Source organism: Oryx dammah, unplaced genomic scaffold, assembly GCF_014754425.2.
Source record: "Oryx dammah isolate SB20612 unplaced genomic scaffold, SCBI_Odam_1.1 HiC_scaffold_13, whole genome shotgun sequence".
Classification (NCBI taxonomy): domain Eukaryota; kingdom Metazoa; phylum Chordata; class Mammalia; order Artiodactyla; family Bovidae; genus Oryx; species Oryx dammah.
Genome location: NW_024070197.1, coordinates 61,769,483 through 61,790,755, shown reverse-complemented (window position 1 = coordinate 61,790,755; position 21,273 = coordinate 61,769,483). Strand labels below are relative to the sequence as shown.

The following is a 21,273-nucleotide window of genomic DNA, read 5'->3' as shown; positions in this document are numbered from 1 at the left end:
GGCAAGCGTGCAGCCTGCTGGGCGAGGGCCAGGGAGAAAGCGCCTGTTGCTGCAGGGCTTACTCCCCTACAGTCGTGGAGGGCTTGTGCCCGCAGCAGCCCTGCTGACCGCGGCCTGCTATTCCAGGGCTCAGCCCGAGGCCAAGCGCCGCCCACCGGGCGGGATCAAGGGCTGCTCGGCGGGGCTGCCACAGACCCCTGTCTGTTCGACGCAGCAGGTGGACGCCAGGCCGCGTGTCCTCAGGGCTCCCGCCCGCGCGCACATGTGCTCCGAGCGCTCCCCTCTCCCCCTCCAGATAGCTGGTTAAAGGCCTCTCAGTTCTGGAAACCAGTGCTGAGTGGAAATTTAGACGCCCAGGAGTGGAAAGTGCTGATGATTGCGTATCTATCCCCAGAGAGCCCTGCAAAGAGGAAAACCTGGTTTACAACAGGGGGAAGAAATACACGGCATGCTTCTCAGTTCAAGAGAGGAAAAGTCTTTGCTTCACCAGAGATGGGACTCTTTCCAAGCTGTCTGAACTGACTGTAGTTTCCTCCCGAGATCCAAGTCTGAGGCGAAAAACAAAAACAAAAGCAAATTATAGCCTTCAGGAACCCTCAGAAACATTTCTACAAACTAGTCCCTGATTATCTCTGCAGATGCTTAGAAGAAACAGAATTTGTGTAGAGGAAAATTAGAAAGGATTGTTCTTTGTCTCTGATGGGAAAAGCACACATGGGGGCAAGCGGCCATGGACTCTTTTCAGAAATTTCGCAAGAGGGTAGTTCTCAGAAGACAACAGCGGGGTGGCCACGGTCTTGCTTAGTTTTCAGAAGGGTCTTCTTATGATAAATGCTCCTTATACAGTTCTCCCTGGGGCACAGCTGTTACAGGGATTGTGGTCACCACCTGATTTTGGAACACAAATCTTTTGATTCTTTCAAATGCCCACAGGAAGATAAGTAGGATACTGACATACTGGATCCAGGCAAACTTTATCATTTCCCAGAATCCTGGGAGATAAGTACAAACAGTTAAGGAGTCACAGATGACATTTTCTGCATACATGTTACACCAAAGGGTTAGTTTATACAGAAAATCACAAAAAATGTTTCAAATACCCTTAAGATAAAAGAGACAATCAAAGATTATTAAGATATAAATATGTATGATTCTGACCTAGAAGAAATGCTCAAAAGGACAGGAAATGAATATTTTTTTCCCGTATGAACTGCAGACAGACAGAGTCATTTGTGGGCGACTACCAATGCAGCAATTTCCAGTCTGAGGCTTCCCACATCTGTTCCCTCTTGAGACATCTAAGGAATCCCTCTTTTCTTTTTTGAAACCCAGCTACTGTTGGCCCCTTAACAGAAAGGATATGAAATGACTTCCACGGGGTATCGGATGACTGCATTAACCACAAATGGAGCTTCTGCAGCCCTTCCTACCAGCCAGATGGGGCTGGGGTCAGTCAGGATGGTGGTTACTGCAAAACAATGAAGAGTTAATCCGTGAATGCTCTCTTTGGCAGTAAAATACTGAGGGCTGTAACATACTCTGACCTCTCAAGCCAACTCTGCATTTCAGAACACATTCCAAAGAAATAATTCAAAAGGAAAGAGAAACTGAATGTTCAAAGCTGCTCACATAGTATTTGTTAAAACACTTGTCAAAGGATGTTAAAAACAGTCTGTGTTCTACAACTGTCTAAGCAAATGAATGGCTAAGCAAAGGAATACTATGCTACCTCTAAAAAGAAAACCAATGAAAACTTTCTAGCGGTGTGGGGGAAATATTAAATTACAAAGTACAGAAGACAAAAACTGTCTCTAAACTGTGACAGGAGCTGTATAAAAACTCTACATATGGACAATAACTGGAAGGAATTAAGGAAGAAAAGTTGATTTGCAGATAAATGTTTCTAAGTCGTGTTCTCAAATTCCTTTATTTTTGGAAACCAGAAAGAAATACTGGAATTGCGGTCCCCTGACTTGTTAAATGTCTGTGTATCTCTGTGTCTGGTTGCCAAGCAATGCTTTAGATTCCTTTAGAGGAAACCTCAGACCACCAAGCAGCCAGATACGCTGAGTCAAGCGCACACTCAGGGACGATCTGGCAGTCTTGCCTCTTGGAGGCCCTGGGCACCCTCTGCCTTTCAGCCAGAATCGTGGGTGCCTTCTCCTCCTTCAGCTGCTGACACGCGGTGAGTCACTCAGGCTCCCTGTTTCCATATGAACACTACGGAGAGCAGCCTGTCTTCGGTTTTTCTTACAGGTGTGGTGTGGGAAGCAACTCACCTTTCTCTACACATAAACCCATCCAACCAGTGGTGGGACAAATACAGCAGTGAATTGGCACTAACCTGCTGGACCAGAGGAACAGTGCAGGGGATAGTTAGGGGGTAGGTCTCTGGATCAGGAGGAAAATAACAACTTCTGAGCAACCTGTTCACCTTCTATAGCTGAGCATTCACTGGTCTCAACATTTTGATATGACAAGGGCTCAAATTCTGTTTCTCTCCAACACCCTCATTAACCTGCAAAGTCCTTGAGAAGCAGATGGATGAGCTGTCCACACAACTCACCGTTCCTTTCCTGATAGGCAGCAACAATGCGGGTGAGGTCGTAGTCACTGGCAAACGGACTGGTCCCATTGATGACAGACACCTGGGTACGCGGGAGGGCGTGGTGTGAGCACACAAGCGACTTGCGCTCTTGGTTTTTCTACCCCCCTCCCACCCAGGCTGATCTCAGAGACCACCCTCTTGCGCTTGGGGGCCTATTCCAGCATCGATAATATTTTCTTCAGAAATGAATGCACTCTTTTGAAACAATTTAAGTCATTTACTTTCAGTCTTTCTGGAGGGAAGAAAACAAGGGGTCAATATCCATCTTTCACAGGTTTTAAAGAGACTTATATAATTCCCCTCTCTATTCCAATGGGAGAAATGAGTCTTCTCATTTTTTCTAAGAGACTACATTTTCAACCCCTTTGTCTTTTTTCTTGCTTTTGTCTGGATGCTCCCTAAGTGATCTCTTTGAAATGCAGAAATGGAAAGATAAAGCACACATAGTAATAAGCACATAATCCTTTGAAGACGAGAAAGAGCTGATCTCTAGTATCGCATTCCTGACATAATCTAACATGGGCTTCCCTGGTAGTTCAATGGTAAAGAATCCGTCTGCAACGTGTGCAGACCTGGGTTTGATCCCTGGGTTGGGAAGATCCCCTGGAGGAGGGAATGGCAACCCACTCCAGTTATTCTTGCCTGGAGATTCCCCATGGACAGAGGAGCCTGGTGGGCTACAGTCCATGGGGTCGGAAAGAGTCGGACAAGACTGAGCGACTAAGCACAGCACAGCATATTAAATTTATATTTTATAGTCCCTTCTGTTAAAAAAAAATAGTATGTTGATAATTGTTATGGTTATGGTGACCATGAATCCCAGTTTATCTGGGACAGTCCTGGTTATAATAACTGATAACATTTCCTATTAAGTTTCAAAAGTAGCCCAAATTATATGGGCCTCCTTGTGATAACATAAAGGTTTGCGATGAGGGATGGGATGCATGAGTCCTGGTCTCAGACAGACCATTCATGGCTCTGTGAGCTTTGGGAAAATTAATCAATCCCTGTAGGCTCCAGTTTCTTCATGTATGAAATGAGAGTTCATTCTCTCATCAATTCTGAGTGCTTATTATGGGCAGGCACTGTTTTAAGCGCTGGGGCGAGAGAACACAGAAGATAGCAGGGCTTTCACCACTGAAAGTGAAAGTCGTGTCCGACTCTTTGGACCCCATGGACTATACAGTCCATGGAATTCTCCAGGCCAGAGTACTGGAGTGGGTAGCCGTTCCCTTCTCCATGGGATCTTCCCAACCCAAGGATCGAACCCAGGTCTCCCGCATTGCAGGCGGGTTCTTTACAGCTGAGCCACAAGGGAAGCCCCTCTAACGCTGAGGGAGATGGCAAATGAACAAACTGGAAACCTCCCTTTCATATTTCAGGTGAAGGTAAGAAGAGTAAACCTGGGTGAGCGATGATGGAGGGACAGGTGGATGTTCTTTAGAAGGCGTGTCAAGCAAGGACTGTGCTCAGGAGCTTTGACCAGGGACCAGACGGAGCAGTAGGGTAAGCGATGTGGATACTTGGTAGAGGAAAAGGTAAGTGCAAAACCCCTGAGGCAGGAGCTGCTTCGTAGGTTTGAGGAACAGCAAAATGGACCCCGGGGCTGGAAAGGAGCAAGGGGGACAGTGACAGGACAAACAGCTGGAGAGCAGGGAACGGCAACAGAAGGCGTCTCATGAGGCTGCCGTGATGACTGGATGAGACGACGTAGTTAAACCTCTTAATCGGGGCTGGCCTGTTAGAAGCTTGGCAAAGAAAGATCACGTGAAATACACTGTGTGCGTGTGCATGCAAACCCCAAAACTATAAATAATTCAGTTCTTAGATAAAGACAGATTCTTCTCCCTCTTTCTTGAAGATGTGAACAGGGATATCTGTCTCCATATTTCGAAAGGATTCACGGAAAGAATTCCTCAGAGATCCTTTTCTGTGCCACTCACAGAGAAGTGCTATTTCCAAAGTTACTTGCTCCCTCTTCAAAGCACTTGATAAACAATACAATATGGAAGCAAAAGAGATCGGCAGTGTGAAGCGTCCCTACGTTGTACCGGACGTCCAGGCCTCTGTAGCCGAGGGGCTGCTTCTGCTGCAGCCTCAGGTCTCCATTCACATGTAACTGGGACCCCGGAACAGCAAAGGAGGATTGGAGAAATGCCATGCTTTGCATCACGAATGTAGACATCCTCTGAAATCATTAGAAAGAGAGACCATATCAATTTCAGTCAGAGCCGAATGGTTCCAGGTTTTGAGCATCACCCATCTGTGGTTGAAGCCTAAGCTGTCCCCCTAGTGCTGAGCTTAGCCATGCAGGAAGCGCTCTGCCCAGAACCCCTGGAGCTATTAAAAGCTTATGGAAATTAATGTGACCTCCATGAAAAACATTCAAATTTAACTTTGGCAGCTAAATCCTAAATGACACTTCTCCAAAGAGTCTTCTGCAGTGTGAGTTTTCCCAGAAATCAGAAAGGGGGGCTCTGTTTTATTGAAAGACAAAAGGGAGGACTTCCTTGGTGGTGCAGTAGATAAGACTCTGCCTGCCAATACAAGGGACACGGGTTCGATCCCTGGGCCGGAAGATTCCACATGCTGCAGAGCAACTAAAGCCAGAGCCACGCTCCAAATCAAGGAAACCCTCGCACTGCAAGGGAGAGTGGCCCCCACCCACCACAACTAGAGAAACCCCACATGCAGCAACGAAGACCCAGCGCAGCCAAAAAGTAAACAGTTAAAAAAAAAAACTATGAGAAAAGTAAAGACAAAAGTAACTCACATGCAGTTGGTAGGAGAAAGTCAAGATGAGCTGCACACCTAGAACCTGCTCTGTGGACTGCAGGGGAAGCTCCAGTTTAAAATGCAACATGTCCATTTTCCCATCCTGGTTCCGGTCTTCTTCTCTAGCCTAGGAAATCCAAAAAAGGCTGATGACCCTGGTCCTTCATAAGTCCAGGAGGACTCCACAGCATGGAGTATGTTGGACATACACAGTGACTCTGCCACACACAGGCATTACATCTCTCACCGAAAGAAGAAAGAGAACATTAAATAGTTATAGGTGGATCAATACTGGGGAAAGAGACATGGCCCCTGAACTGCACACTCGCACTTCTAAATATTCTAGGGCCAAACTGGCTGGGACCTGGAAGCGGCAATGAAAGCAATGCGACATCTGGATGCGTTATTCTTTTTCAGTTGTCTCATTTGACCCTTTTCGTTTTGTTGCTGGTGTTTTCTTTCCTTTTAAGAAATATGCCTGAGTTTATAGGGAAGGTTTAAATAGCACCTAAGAACAGATTTCGGAAAAAAACCCCAATCATTTTGCATTTCCGAAACAGACTCAGCAGAAAAACACCAGGCTCTGTTTATATGTTCTTTAACCACAATGTCTTTGCTTCAGATTCTCAACATTGGATTGATGTCAGGGCTTTAAAGTGTGGTGTATCTTTTAGTACCAATCAGTACAATGAAAAAGAAAGCTAAAGTAAAATCAGTAAGGCAGTAAGACTCCATAGGTACTTTATAAACTAGTGACATGAAGGCAGTGAGAACAGAGATCCAAGGAGGGAGAAAGACAGATTACAGCTCGTAAAAAACCGCCAAAATCCAGTCTCGCCTCACAGTGACCCTGAGAGGATGAGCCGGAGAGACGGTCAGTGAGATGTGGTCACTGGGGACGTGATTCCGTGGTGCAACTCTGGACCTCGCTGTTACAGCTGATCCTTTCCGCAGGCGCCCAGAAGGACTCTGCGATGGTGTATCAGCATATCCCTCCCTGATTCCCCATCTACTGAGTCATGTGGTTCTCCTCCATACCTTTATGTGGGGGAAGAGATTCTTTGTTCTTTTTCAGGCTAATAAGGTCGCTTGAGATGGAGTTATCTCAGTTTTCAGAACCTTTCAATCATTTCTTTCCTTCTAGACAATAATGTCCTTATCCTGGGCCGCGTTATAGAGAAGTCTACCCTCTCTCTTCTGTTGGATACTATTCTCTCTCTCGTTCTGTCGGCTTTGCAGGTGCAGCACAGGGATATCTGTTACCAGGGCTGATGATCAGGTTACTGAGGCAATTATGTATCAGCAATTACGAGTAGGATGGAAAAGAGGCTGCCTTGTGTTCCTGAACATTTTTTTTTCCAGTTGATATCTGGGAAGACTTGGAAGACAAAGTCAGGTTACCTCTCTGTGGTAGATCCATAGCTTTTCTGGATCTTGAGGGTTATACAGGAAGACAAAGATCAACAACTTTTGAGAGAGGAAGGATAGTGGTCAGGAGGGAAATGCCAGAAGAATCTGGACTCTCAGACAGTCTCAGAGGGAGAGACACATTTCATTTGAACTTTACAATCAGTCAAAGGTAAGTAGAGCAACTACTATTCCCATTGCATACGTGAGAAAATCAAGTCTCAGGGAGATTAAAGGATTTATGGAGTACAGCTAGTACTGGTAAAGACAGGATATGAAGCCACATATCTGACTTCAAATCTGGTCCTGTTTCCAGGACTAAAATGTCCAGACTTAAACTCAAGGAGCAGATGTTGGTTATGAAAGATCTTTTTGCAAAAATAACAGCATGCTTTTACTCCAGGTTCACAGAGGGCAGAGATCTGGTACAGCACCATAATTGGTGTCTGCTTGTTAAATCCGCTCATTAACCTGGCAAATATTTTCTGAGGGCCTACTATGTGCCAGAGGTGCCAGGCATTGCTTCAGGTTCTGGGAATAGAGTGGCAAACAAAATGGACAAAGTCCCCACCACAGTGGAGCTTCCATTCCCAGCCAGGGAGGCAGAGTGTAAGTCAGGAAACCATGTGCAGACAGCAGGCAGTGCTGGTGCCACAAAGAGAAGTGAAGCAAGCTAAAATCAGAGAATGGTCAGGGCAGAATTTAACAGAAATTTATATAGATGGTATGCAGGAATACCTGACTGTCCGAGAAGTCAGAGAAGTGAGGTGATGAGGTACAGAAACATCTTGAGGAATACTATCCCAGGCTAACCAAACGCACGTGCCCTGAGTGAAAGTGGGTCAGTGTTTACGAGGCTGAGATGAGGCCAGTGGCGCTGAGCAGAGTTCATGAGCTGGAGACAGTGAAAGACGAGGCTGATACAGGGCCATGGCGATGAGTGAGAGTGCAAATGATGCCTCTCCCACAGAGCTGCATGCGTGCCAAGGTGCTTCAGTCATGTCCAACTCTGCAATCCCATGGACTGTAGTCTGCCAGGCTCCTTTGTTCATGCGATTCTCTAGCCAAGAATACTGGAGTGGATTGCCATGCCCTCCTCACAGAGGACCTGTCACCAAGTAAGACTCGCTCCCTGAGGCTAGTGGGTTACACTGCTGTGCTATCACCTGGACCATGGATGGGATCAGTCATTTAATTCCACCTACTTTAAAAATTTTTTTTTCTTTATTTATTTAGCTGTGCTGGGCCTTCATTGCTTTGCAAGCTTTCCTCTAGCTTCAGTGAGTGGGGCTACTCTCTAGTTGCAGAGCGTGGGCTTCTCATTGCGGTGGCTTCTCTTGTTGCCCAGCACAGGCTCTAGAGCATTTGGGCTTCAGTGTCGTGGTTCTCAGGCTCTAGAGCACAGGCTGATATTTGTGGAGCCTGGGCTTAGCTGCCCTGCAGCATGTGGGATCTTCCCAGACCAGGGATTGAACCTGTGTCTCCTGCGTCGGCAGGTGGATTCTTTACTACTGAGCCATGAGGGAAATCTTAATTCCATTTACTTTAAATGAAGCTTAATACAAAATCCAATGGCTACAAAGGTAGGTATTCAAACGGTTAATACTTCTTTAACACAGGTTCAAGATTAGTAACTAAAATCCAATGGATGTGTCTGGCTAAGAGAATTCATAAATCACACCATCCCCCTATTTCTATAAGGTCTATGTGAACTCGGGGCAATCTGTATATCCAGATTGTCCTGTGTCATTCCTCTGCATATCCAAGAAGCTTTATTACTAATAATAATTAGCAGTAATTAGAGAGGTTGGTACTATCATACTCTTTCTATAACTACACTAAGGTCAAAACAGGGTATGCAACCCAATGACAGACCTGGGGTTGAGACTTACGTTTGCCGACTCCTGATTCTATAACAGCCAATAAGAACGCTAATTTCAAAGATTTCTGGGGTTAAAACAGGTTAATCCTCTACAGATATCTGTGAAACCAATACTAACATACTAGATAGGATAAATACAGGCAGGCACTGCTAGATCTAGTCAACGCCCATCAGTCCAACTATGTCGATCAGGGGCCAATCAGAAAGAAAACAAACAAAATCAAGGTATTTTAACAGGGGAATTTAGTATAGCGGATAATTGATAACGTAGGCATTAGTGGGAAAAAAAAGGCAAAAAAGGGGACACTTTTTGCAGGATGACTACCTAAGGCTGGAGCAGAAAAGGAAGAGGCTGGGACGCCTCAAGGAGCTGGGACTCAGACCTCAAAAAGGGAGGGCCGATACCTTTGGAGCTTGGAGGGAGAACCCATGGAGCCAGTCAGTAAGGCTGAAGGAAGGATGTATGCCTGCTGTTTGCTTCAAGCCTGTGATGGCTCTTCACCCTGGGTGCAATTTCCGGGTTTCTGCCACTTCCAGAACAAGGCTTACCATGCCTCCTACTGGCAGAACCTAACAGGCAGCCATTTGTCAGAGGAGAATGTGGGTTTCAGTATCTCAACATGAGCGCCACAGAGGAGAGGGGTGGGTTTGGAGCTGAGTCAAGACCTCATAGCCAGCAAAGCATCTGCCTGTAAGCGTAGCTGTGAATTTAACTAGTGCCGTGGCTTTCAGAGCGCCCTGACTTGGAACATTTTTTCCTCATCAGCGATTCTACACTATTTGATAGTTTGCTGGAATTTTATTTGGCTCCTGCTTGTTTTCATACCTTTTGTTCTTTTTTTAAAAAAATTATTTACTTACTTTTAGATTGCTCTGGGTTTCGCTAGGCACAAGCTTTCTCTAGTTGCAATGAGCAGGGGCTACTCTCTAGCTGCAGTGCACGAGCTTCTCATTGCAGCGGTTTCTCACATGGGATCCTCCCAGACCAGGGATCGAATCCATGTCTCCTGCGTTGGCAGGCGGACTTTCAACCACTAGACCACCAGGGAAGCCCCACACCTTTTATTCTCTGGCGTCATATTCTTTTATTTAAGTTAATTTCCTAGTTTATACCTGTGTCCACTTTACCATATACTTGTCATCATTTTCCCCACTTTTTCTTTTTATACTGAAAATGCTCTTTGACACCAGTCTTTGGCTCTCCAGCAAAGTAGGAACCGCTACTCCGTGTCTCCTAGACTTATAAAATCCTTGCTACCTATACTTCAGTGAATCTAAGGGTATGGAGAAGGGCATGTCAACCCAGTCCAGAATTCTTGCCTGGAGAATCAATCCCAGGAACAGAGGTGCCTGGGAGGCTTCAGTCCACAGGGTTGCAAAGAGTCAAGACACGATTGGAGCAACTTCGCTCAAGAAAGCAAAAATACTTCTAGTTAAACTACTGTGTGACACAGTGCTTTCTAATCACTCAGGGAATTTATTTTATACTCATTGGAAGAGCTTTTAGATATAGGCATATTAATATATCATATTTATGTACACAGAAAAATATATGTAAAATAAATTGATCCAGGGATTCTTAAAACTTCTCGACATTTTGATTCTTTTGAATCATTTTTTGACTCAGTATTATCCATACTTCTCTATGCAGTTTTGTCCTTTGTAACATGCAGCACACTGGTGTTAGAGCATCTAAAAAGACATTCACAAAGGGAAATAAAATCCACTGGTCTGAGTTCTAAAGCAGGCTTTCCAATTATGTGGAACTGTCCTACTTTTAAGGGCCTCTTGAACTTTCCCTTACTTGCCTCTCATTTGGTTCTTAGGGTTAAATGTTTTATTATTGTTTCTTTTTTAGAACACTTCTGTTATTTATTTTTGGCTGTACCATGTCTTAGTCATGGCATGTGGGGTCCTCAGTTGTAGCACGAGTGCTCAGTACATGTCCTCGGGGGCTCAGTTGCTGTCCCCTGCGTGCAGGATCTTAGTTCCCTGACCAGAGATCCAACTCTCATCCCTGCATTGAGAGGGGGATTCTTAACACTGGACCGCCAGGGAAGTCCCTCCAGGGTTTTCTTTCGAGTTGCTCATGTCCCTTCCACCAGTTTTGGTGTTGGCACATTGATGTTTGAGCAAGCGTAGGCAAAGAGGCCCAGACCAGCCTGTCTTCCGGTCAACGGCTACTGTATGATGCCACGTCAGGCAGACACACTCCGATTTCAGAGACGTGCAAAAACACGTCTGACACCCAGTCCTCTCCGCTCATCTCCCTGCACCCTCCTACAGCCTTCAGCCCCACATTCTCCGAGTCACAGATGCTTAAAGAACCCAGTCAGGCTCGTTGAGGAAACAGGTCATTCTGTGCTTTTTTTCTTCTCTCAAGCGTGAAAAGCATCGAGACGCTGTCCAAGGTGAACTGACCAACGCAGAAGCAAAGCAAGGTGAACTGACCATTTGTGACTTCCAAGGCATTTCCCCAAGTTATCAGTTGCAAAGCCAGCTCCAAGCATTTGGTCAAAACTTTGATCTAAAACCACTGCTTCTTACACTTTTTGGCACTTTCTTGGACAGGCTGTAGTCAGTCTACCCTTATCTTCAGAGTCAGAAAAGCATTTTGTTGCACTAAGGGTGAAGAGTCCAAGATATGGAACAAGAGTCTAAGACAGGGAACAAGATATGGCATATGAGCTATAGTCCTGACTGCTCACTTGAGAGCCAGAAATTATGTCAATTCTCTGAGTCTCATTCTTTTCATCTGTAAAACAGGGGTATAGCCTCTACCTCAAAAGGTTACTGTGAGCCTTAGAGATAATGTAATATGTAAAAAAAAATTAATGGCTAACATTTTTACTAAGTACTTGTTAAAGGCCAAGTACTACATAGACAAATTTAAATGTGTTATCTAATGATAAAATTCTTAGCTTATGCCAGAGGCACAGTAAATGTATATCAATTTTTATTACTATGGTTTGTAAGCACATTACCGGGTTTTGCCTACCCACTTTTAAAAAAACTGAGACATAATTCACATATCATAAAATTCACCCTTTTCCTATCAATACAATTCAGTAGATTTTAGTATATTCACAAAGTTGGGTGACTTATCACCACTAACTCCAATTTCAAAACATTCTATCAGCCCAAAAAGCAGTCACATACTCATTAGCACTCACTTTCTCTGTCTCTCCTCTGTGCCAATTAATTCCGCATGTTCCCGGAATCCTTAAGCTACCTCTGTCTCTACAGATTTGTCTATTCTGGACATTTCACCTAAATGGAGTCCTACAATACGTACTGCCTTGCGGCTGGATTCTTTCACTGAGTAAAAAAAGGTCACCCATGTTGTAGCCTGTATCGTGACTCTTTTCCGTTTTGTGGTTGAGTGATCTTCTATTGTATGGCTATAACACACTTTGTTGTCCATTCACTCACTGATGGACATGTGAGTTGTTTCCACTTTTTAAAAAATTGTAATTGCTATTATCAATGAGGCTACTATGAATATTTGTGCACAAGTTTCTGTGTAGACTGTCCTCAGTTCTGAGGTACACAGCTTCCTAGGGGTAGGGATGCTGGGACACATGGTAACTGTGTTTAACTTTTTGAGGAACTGCAAACTATTTTCCTAAGTAACTGCCACTTTATATACGCATCTGCTTTCAAATGCTTTTTTACTACTTTTTGGTTTGCTTTTGTTTAACAAGGCACTTTCTCAATTTTTCCTTTAAAAACTGTCACTTTATCAGTAATTTTAAAATCTTCAATATATATTACATTTCCATGGAACAAAAGGCTATTTAGTGAAAAGATTTCTCTCCCACTGAATCTAAGTTCCTCCCCCAGAGCAATCAATGTTGTCAGTTTCTTTTGAATTCTTTCAGAGATAGCAGAAGCAGGCATGTATGACTATGTAAACATACACATTCATATATAGGTTTTTCTATTTTTATACAAATGGAAGCATATGATATACGATTTTGGTTTTTGATACTAACAAATTTCTCTTGGAGTAATTCCATATCAGTATATATAAATCCAGGCTTCCCTGGTAGCTCAGCTGGTAAAGAATCTGCCTGCAATGCACCAGGTTTGATTCCTGGGTCAGGAAGTTCCCCTGGAGAAGGGATAGGCTACCCACTCCAGCATTCTGCGCTTCCCTGGTGGCTCAGATGGTATAGAATCTGTCTGCAATTTGGGAGACCTGGGTTCAATCCCTGGGTTGGGAAGATCCCTTGGAGTTGGGCACGGCAACCCACTCTAGTACTCTTGCCTGGAGAATCTCCATGGACAGAGGAGCTTGGCGGGCTTCAGTCCATGCGGTAGCAAAGGGTCAGACATGACTGAGCAACTAAGCACCGCGTACATATAAATCTAACTTCATTCAAAAAGAAAGCTATCTGTTCCACTAGGTAGATGTAACACAATTTTTAAAATGAGTCTTCTATTACTGTGCAAGTTGCTTGCCATCTTTTGATATTACAGACAATGCTGCAATGAGTACATTTTTTCAAATGTCATTTCACATGTGTGCACAAGCCTTAAGATACCTTACTAGAAGTAAAAACGGGCACATGAATCAGTAATTTTGACAAACATGGACAACCAGTTTCTCAAAAATGCTCTACAATCTACACTCCCACTAGTGATATACAGGAGTGCATGCATCTTGCCCATGGGGCTAGGAAATCTTAATTTTTGCCTATTTGATAGATTAAAAAAAAAAGATATCTCAATTATCCTTAATTTGCATCTCCCTAATTATGAGTGTGATTTCATATGTCAAAGAGTTATGTGTGGAGAAACAGAATATTGCTTGCTATATCAGTAAACACAGGATATCACAGTCCTCAGCTATTACAGCCACCATGGAAGGTGAGCTCTGAGGAAACTCAGGATGTGAAAACACAGAATACTGGCCCCAGATAAGTGAGGTACCTATCAAAGGACTGATTTCACTGAGCCTGAATTCTTGCATTTTCCCATACATAGCAAGGCCTTAAATTCTTAACTTGAGATCTAGTTCTCCTTTATTCAAGATCTTCCCTGGTGGCTCAGAAGGTAAAGCGTCTGCATGCAATGCAGGTTCGATCCCTGAGTTGGGACAATCCCCTAGAGAAGGCAATGGCAACCCACTCTAGTACTCTTGCCTGGAAAATTCCATGGACTGATGAGACAGTCCAAGCGGTCGAAAAAGAGTCGGACAATACTGAGCGACTTCACTTTCTTTCTCTTTGTTTCTACTACTTGCCCTTTGTCGCAAATTATCCTAAATATCCTAGCTCCTCCCTCACCTCCTCTGAGCAGTTTCCTCAGGGTTACTTGAGATGCAGCCTCCCGGGCTTGAAGTCCTCAGTATATCCGCTGTAAATTATAACTCTCAAATTTTAGGTTGTGTATAAGACTTTTCTAATCCAGTGGCATGTTTCATCTTCTATGAACTGTCCATATTCTTTACCCATTTTTAAAACTAGGTAGTTGGTCAGAGTTAAAAAGCTGGTTTAAAACTCAACATTCAAAAAACAAAGATCATGGCATCTGGTCCCATCACTTCATGGCAAGTAGATGGGGAAACAATGGAAACAGTGGCAGACTTTATTTTCTTGGGCTCCAAAATCATCTCAGATGGAGGCTACAGCCATGAAATTAAAAGATGCTTGGGGCTTCCCTGGTGGTCCAGTGGTTAACACTCCGGGCTCCCAATGCAGGGGGCCTGGGTTCAGTACCTGGTCAGGGAACTAGATCCCACATGCAGCACCTTAAGCCTGGTGCAGCCAAATAAATAAAGATTTAAAAATAAAATAAAATAAAATAAAAGATGCTTGCCCCTTGGAAGAAAAGCTATGACCAACCTAGACAGCATATTAAAAAGCAGAGACATTACTTTGCCAACAAGGTCCATCTAGTCAAGGCTATGGTTTTTCCAGTAGTCAGGTATGGATGTGAGAGTTGGACTATAAAGAAAGCTGAGCACCGAAGAATTGATGCTTTTGAACTGTGGTGTTGGAGAAGACTCTTGAGAATCCCCTGGACTGCTTGGAGATCCAACCAGTCCATCCTAAAGGAGATCAGTCCTGGGTGTTCATTGGAAGGACTGATGTTAAAGCTGAAACTCCAATACTTTGGCCACCTGATGTGAAGAACTGACTCATTGGAAAAGACTCCGAAGCTGGGAAAGATCAAGGGCAGGCGAGAAGGGGATGACAGAGGATGAGATGGCATCCTCTGGACAGAGGTTGGATGGCATCACCGACTTTATGGACATGAGTCTGAGCAAGCTCTGGGAGCTGGTGATGGACAGGGAAGCCTGGCGTGCTGCAGTCCAAAGGGTTGAAAAGGGTCAGATATGACTGAGTGACTGAACTGAACTGAGGCACTTTATGTTAGGAAAATTAGCCCTTTACAAGTGAAACAAATAGTAAAACTTTTTCCCCTAGTTGTCATTTGTGTTTTGACTTTGCTTTTGGTTTTCACCAGGCCAACAGCTTTTAAAATTATTTTTATATACTTGCATTTATCAAAAAAGTCTCTTTAATGCCTTCTAGATTTTATGTCATGCTCAGAAATCTAAAGGTTTTCACTCATTTGTTTTAGTAGTTTTGTGATTTCATATTTTAAATTTAATTTTGGTCTGGACTTTAATTCTGCTATACAGTCTCTGAGGACTAGCTTCATCTTTACTCACTGATTTAAAATGCCACCTTAGGGGACCTCCCTGTTGGTCCAGTGGCTGACTCCAGGCTTCCAATGCAGAGGCACCTGGGTTCAATCCCTGGTCATGGAAATAGATCCCACATGCTACAACTAAGGCCTGGCACTGCCAAATAAATAAATAAATAAATATATATATATATATATTTTTAAATGCCACCTTAGGCATGTTTGGGTTCATTTCCATATTTTATACAAGTCTACAAACCACACTACTTTATTTATTAGACCTTTAAGGTGTAGTTTAATATCTGGTAGACTTGTGTTATTCTTCTTTTTCTCCTAGAATTTTTACTTACTTTTTTCCCTGTACTTCCTTTATATATTCTAACTCATTTATTTGTATCTCATGATTTCAAACTATTTTCAAACCAAGAGGTCAATCATGAAGGAAGCAAATAATTTACTGTGAAAGATTGCAAATTACAAGGTCTTAATTTACTTACAGACACAGGCTTGGAATGGACAGGGGAAAAGACTAAGAAAAAGAACTTCAGCTTTATGTTTTACAGTGCAAAATTACCCAGTATTAAAGAGTATTGATAGCTCTGGGTACCATAAAAATAAGAAGTAGTCTTAGCTTCATAAAATCGCAACACACACACACCAGCAGTAGGGGCCTGGCGGGCAGTGCTCTCAAGGGAGCGGCTTCTGGTCACAGAGATAAGAGCTAACTAGTGATCCAGCTGGGGAGCCAAACCAGTTTATGGTGGACGAACGAGTGAAAAGAACACACACATGAAACCCAATGCTGTATCCTTGTTTTCATGACTATTTTAAGTTCTCATGATTATTTCTTAAAGACTCAAGTACCCAGAAGAATATGATAGATAGGAATATACAAATGTAAAGAAAAAAGATTTCTAAAAAAAAAAAAAAAAAGAAAAGAAAAAAGATTTCTACTCAAAGTTTAAAAGACAGGGAAAGCTAACCTAGAGTAAAACTAACAAGTTAATTTTTTCTGTGTTTGCAATGCAAACAAAAACAACCTTTGCTTCTACTGTTGGAAAGGAAACCCTGGGTTTACAGGGAAAAGGAAGCATACTTTGATGCTGGTCTCACATCAACAGTCACCTTCCCCAGAGCATTAAAGCTCAAATAAGACTAAAAATGCACAATGTGTGAAGATTAGGGAGGAGCTGCCAAAAGAAATTTGTCTGTATTCCAGTTCTATTTTTTAAATAAATTTAAAGGACCTGATCATTTAAAGGATCAAAATATTCAACAATGTTTGTTAAAAAACCCAGGAGGCTTCCACTCACACAGCAAATAAATTCACCTCATTTATCTTATTATTTAGAAATGTACCTTCATGTCTTTAAATAACATTTGTATTGGCACTTCTCAGTTTCTGTTTCAGGCATCCTCTATTGTCTTCCCACAGAGAGGGATGATTTAATTTTCTTTGCCTCTTCCTAGCACCCGCCCCTAGAAGAGTTAAACTCTTCTTTTGAATAGTCAACATTTAGTGTTCACCTAATTATGATTATGTAAATCCTATGCATATTAAAAACCAGAGACATTACTTTGCCAACAAAGGTCCATTTGGTCAAGGCTATGGTTTTTCCAATAGTCATGTATGGATGCGAGAGTTGGACTATAAAGAAAGCTGAGCACCGAAGAATTGATGCTTTTGAACTGTGGTGTTGGAGAAGACTCTTGAGAATCCCCTGGACTGCAAGGAGATCCAACCAGTCCATCCTAAAGGAGATCAGTCCTGGGTGTTCATTGGAAGGACTGATATTAAAGCTGAAACTCCAATCCTTTGGCCACCTGATGTGAAGAACTGACTCATTGGAAAAGACCCTGATGCTGGGAAAGATTGAGGGCAGGCAAGAAGGGGATGACAGAGGATAAGATGGTTGGATGGCATCACCGACTCAATGGACATGAGTTTGGGTAGACTCCGGGAGTTGGTGATGGACAGGGAGGCCTGGCATGCTGCGGTTGATGGGGTCACAAAGAGTAGGACACAACTGAGCAACTGAACTCAACTGAAATCCTATTCATAACTCTGATTATTTTTCCTTTCTATTTTTCTGGAGTTAACAATATTTTATTTGCTTGCTTAGTTTTCTATGTATTTTTGCAATATCAACAAACAGCTTCTATTCCAGTTCCTCACAATTTGATGTTTAAAGGTGTATGATTTAGTAAAAACCTTGTTCACTGCAATAATCTAATAGTGAAAAAGTAAAAACAAAAAAATCCACCAACAGGAAACTGGTAAATCCATTACAGCTTTCCATATCACGAAATATTCGGTTGTTTAGTCACTAGGTTGTGTCTGGTTCTTCTGTAACCGCATGTACTATATAGCCCACTAGGCTTCTCTGTCCATGGGATTTCCCAGAGAAGAACATGAGTGGGTTGCTATTTTCTTCTCCAGGGGACCTTCCTGACCCCCGGATCAAACCCATGTCTCCTGCATTGGCAGGCGGACTCTTTACCACTGATCCATCAGGGAAGTCCCTAGCAGACCTTAAAATGAAGGTTAACAAGTCTAGATACATGTACCAAACTGAGCCTTTAATTTCATGTCATTATATGTACCTGTAACTCTATTTTCAACGAGCAGGCATTTTTATAATTATAAAAAATTAAAGTAATCATAAAAAGTAATCATAACCATATTTTGTTGGTAGTTATTCATTTATGGCCAATCACATTAAAAAAATTTTTTTCATTTTATTCAGTTACTGAGAAAAAAGTCTGAAATTTTTTTTTTTCAGCTACACAAATTGGAATGTAGGCCAATCATCTCAGATATCTAAAGAGATTCAACTTTGGAAGAAGGAAATCCAGGATTTTCCTATTTCCAAAGGAAAATGCTTTCAGAAAGTGAGTTTAAAGGGGTGACTGTAAAGGAAGCGCTCACTTAACTTGAACCAGCTATTACACGACAGGCAGGAAAGTGCTTCATTTTAGCCCCAGGCAGCAGCAGGACTGAGCGGCACCTGAGGAGGTGAGCCCAGGGAGGCGGGCCTCGCCAGCAGGACGTTCTGGAGGTCGGCTAACCAATCAGCCTGTTGGCTTCCCGGTGACAGTCCGCCTAAAACTGCATGCCCTTTCTTTGCGGGCAGTGGGTGCACGGACAACTGAGCGGCACAACGGGGTGATTAACCCGAACAGAGGATGAGATGGTTGGATGGCGTCACTGACTCAATGCACAGGAGTTTGAGCAAACTCGGGGAGATGGTGAAGGACAGGGAAGCCTTGCGTGCTGCAGTTTACGGGCTCGCAGAGTGGGGCTTCCCTCAGAGCTCAGTTGGTAAAGAATCTGCCTGCAATGCCAGAGACCTGGGTTTGATTCCTGGGTCGGGAAGATCCCCTGAAGGAGGGCATGGCAACCCCCTCCAGTATTCTTGCCTGGAGAATCCCATGGACAGAGGAGCCTGGTTGGCCACAGTCCACGGGGTCGCAAGGGTCAGACACGACTTAGCGACTACACCACCACCACCATAGAGTCGGACACGACTTAGGGAATGAACAACAACGCAACTCACACAGCAAACTCTGCGACCACCATTCCCTCAGGAAGGGCCAGGCCCACGGAAATGCCAGGGGCTGGAGACTCTGCAGAGCAGAGACGCTGACAGCAGCAGCCAGCTTACCCGGGGTGGGGGACGGCTTGGAGAAGCCGAATGTACCAACAAACAGGCCCCCAGGAAAGGAAACAAGCTCGGGTCTGGGGTTCGTGACTCCTTCAGCCGCACACCGGGTCCCCCGGGACGGGGGCCAGAGCCTCCCGCCCGCCCGCGCCCTCCGCCCATCCCCTCCGCAGCCCAGTCTGCGTGGCCGGGCCCAAGCGGGAAGCACTCACCGAGACAAGCGGGACGCGCAGATGACCCTCCTGCAGCCGGTTGAAGGCGGGGAACGTGCTCCAGGCGAGGAACCCGCCCGGCTCGGATCCTAGCAAGGCCACGAGCAGCACCTGGTGCTGGAAGCGCACGGTTGGCTGCTCCTCGTAACTGCTCCGTTTTAACCAAAACCCTGAGGTAACGAGAGTGCGGGGTGCAGAGACCGGGGTCAGGGAGGCGGCGCGGGAGCCACGTAGCGCTGCGGGGCGCGCACCAGCCGGGGCTGGGGGGCAGACTCACCGTGGCTCCGGAAGGCCACCAGCAGCGGCGGGATGTACGTGAGCGCGGCGGCCAACAGCAGGAAGAGCGCCGCCTTGGAGCAGAGCCCGGCACGGTAGCCCCGCTCCACTGGATGCGCGTAGAGCTCATAGAGCGCCATGAGAAGCACACGGGGTCGTGGCCCCTCGGCAGTTCCGGAGCCTCGACCTAGTATGGCTTCTCCTGGTTGCCATAGCCGTGGTCTCCACGGCAACCGACGGCCCAGGGAGAGCGACCAATAGCGAGCAGGCAGGCTTCCGTGGGGGCGTGGCCAACGGGGCGGGGCCCGCAAGTACACTGTGGTCGCGCTTTGCTTGCGCGTTCCCAAAGGGTGTTTCTGTGCGCCCAAATCGTGGCCGTTGTTAACATTTTTGTAAAATAAGGTTTTTTCCATAAATGTTGACTATTTATTAATAGTCACATCTATTAATCCCCAATGTGGTTCATTGTACACTTAAGTCTAACCAATCACAGCACACCGTACGTTGGAGGCAAACAGAAAAAAATGTGGCCGTGGTCCTAGACACTTGGTCCTGGGTTAAGACCAAACCAGGTCCCTTTGTTTCCAAATTTTCTATCGCTTTCACTATACTCCATAGCAGGGCAGACACGGAAACAGTCCTATCTCCCTTCTGTTCGAGAGGGAAAAAAAAAAGATAATTACTGTATAGCTCTGCTATATTTTGCTATCTTGATTGGGAACAAGCTTTAGGCTACTTATTTTAGGAGAAGCCGTGGTCCTCCTCAAAGATAAAGTTACACAGGGAAGCCTGGCGAGCTGCAGTCCATGGGGTCGCAAGGAGTCGGACACAACTGAGCAACTGAACTGAACACTTAAGTGAATGCTTCCCCCGCCCCATCCCATCTGCTTTCTAGTATTTCAAACATGGCAGAAGGAATTTTTTTTTTTTAAGTAGTCATAGCCAAGTTCTCCATCAAAAGGCCCTAGGGTCACATTGCAGTGCAGAGTTAGTGTGAAGTTTGTACTCAGAATGAAATCCACTCATAGATACTCCTATTTTGAAGGCAACCTAGAAGTGGGTTTTTCTCCTAGTTTTATTGAGGTATAATTGATATATAGCACTGTATAAGTTTGAGGTGTACAACATAATGATTTGAGTTACATGCATCATGAAATAATTACCACAATAAATTTGTTGAACATCTCTCATCTCATATAGATTAAAAATTAAGGAAATAGAAAAAAATTTTTCCCTGTGATGAGAACTCTTAGCATTTACTCTTTCATATACAACATAAAGCAGTGTTAATTATATTTATCATGTTGTACATTACCTCCCTAGTACTCATTTATCTTATAACTGGAAGTTTGTATCTTCTGACTGACTTCATCCAACTTTCCCCTCCCTCTACCTTGCCTCGGGTAATCACAAACCTGATCTCTTTTTAATGAGTTTGTTTTTGAAGTATAATTGACCACAACATTAGGTTAGTTCCTGTTATACAATATAGTGATTCAGTATTTCTATACATTTCAAAATGATTACCATGATAAGTTTAGTTACTATAACCTAGAATTGGGTTTTAGATGAAAAGAACAGCTGAGATCCTAGCAAAGAAGAGAGGTCAAGACATGCTCATATGGGAAAACTATACAGTGCCCTTACCACAGTCCAAGATGACAATGTCATTAGCCAGAGAAACCAATTAGAATGGTGAACTGGAAAAAGACATCAGGAAGGTAGGTAAAGGGAAATCCCTGGTGGTTCAGGGGTTAGGACTCTGCGCATGGGTTGGATCCCTGGGGGTGGGGT

At 44.2% G+C, this 21,273-nt stretch overlaps 1 protein-coding gene across 1 annotated transcript; it reads right to left on the bottom strand.

Annotated features, from left to right (window-relative positions):
* Window positions 1-459: 459 nt before the first annotated feature.
* TMEM231 (transmembrane protein 231) lies at window positions 460-19,704 on the bottom strand. Its single transcript, XM_040253510.1, has 7 exons — window positions 19,481-19,704; window positions 19,204-19,373; window positions 5,382-5,510; window positions 4,653-4,796; window positions 2,567-2,648; window positions 1,363-1,468; window positions 460-1,003 (listed from the first exon to the last, which is right to left on the bottom strand). Exons 1-7 carry the CDS (start codon window positions 19,617-19,619, stop codon window positions 823-825), a joined length of 951 nt encoding a protein of 316 aa, XP_040109444.1. The 5' UTR covers window positions 19,620-19,704; the 3' UTR covers window positions 460-822.
* Window positions 19,705-21,273: the final 1,569 nt, after the last annotated feature.

What these genes read in the sequence shown, in the direction of transcription:
- TMEM231 (XM_040253510.1), bottom strand. Translation starts at nt 19,619, where the DNA reads ATGGCGCTCTATGAGCTCTACGCGCATCCAGTGGAGCGGGGCTACCGT. An exon ending in GGTGGCCTTCCGGAGCCACG is followed by an intron (nt 19,374 to 19,480) that starts GTGAGTCTGCCC and finishes TCGTTACCTCAG; the next exon opens with GGTTTTGGTTAAAACGGAGC. An exon ending in GCCTGGACGTCCGGTACAAC is followed by an intron (nt 2,649 to 4,652) that starts GTAGGGACGCTT and finishes CCGCGTACCCAG; the next exon opens with GTGTCTGTCATCAATGGGAC.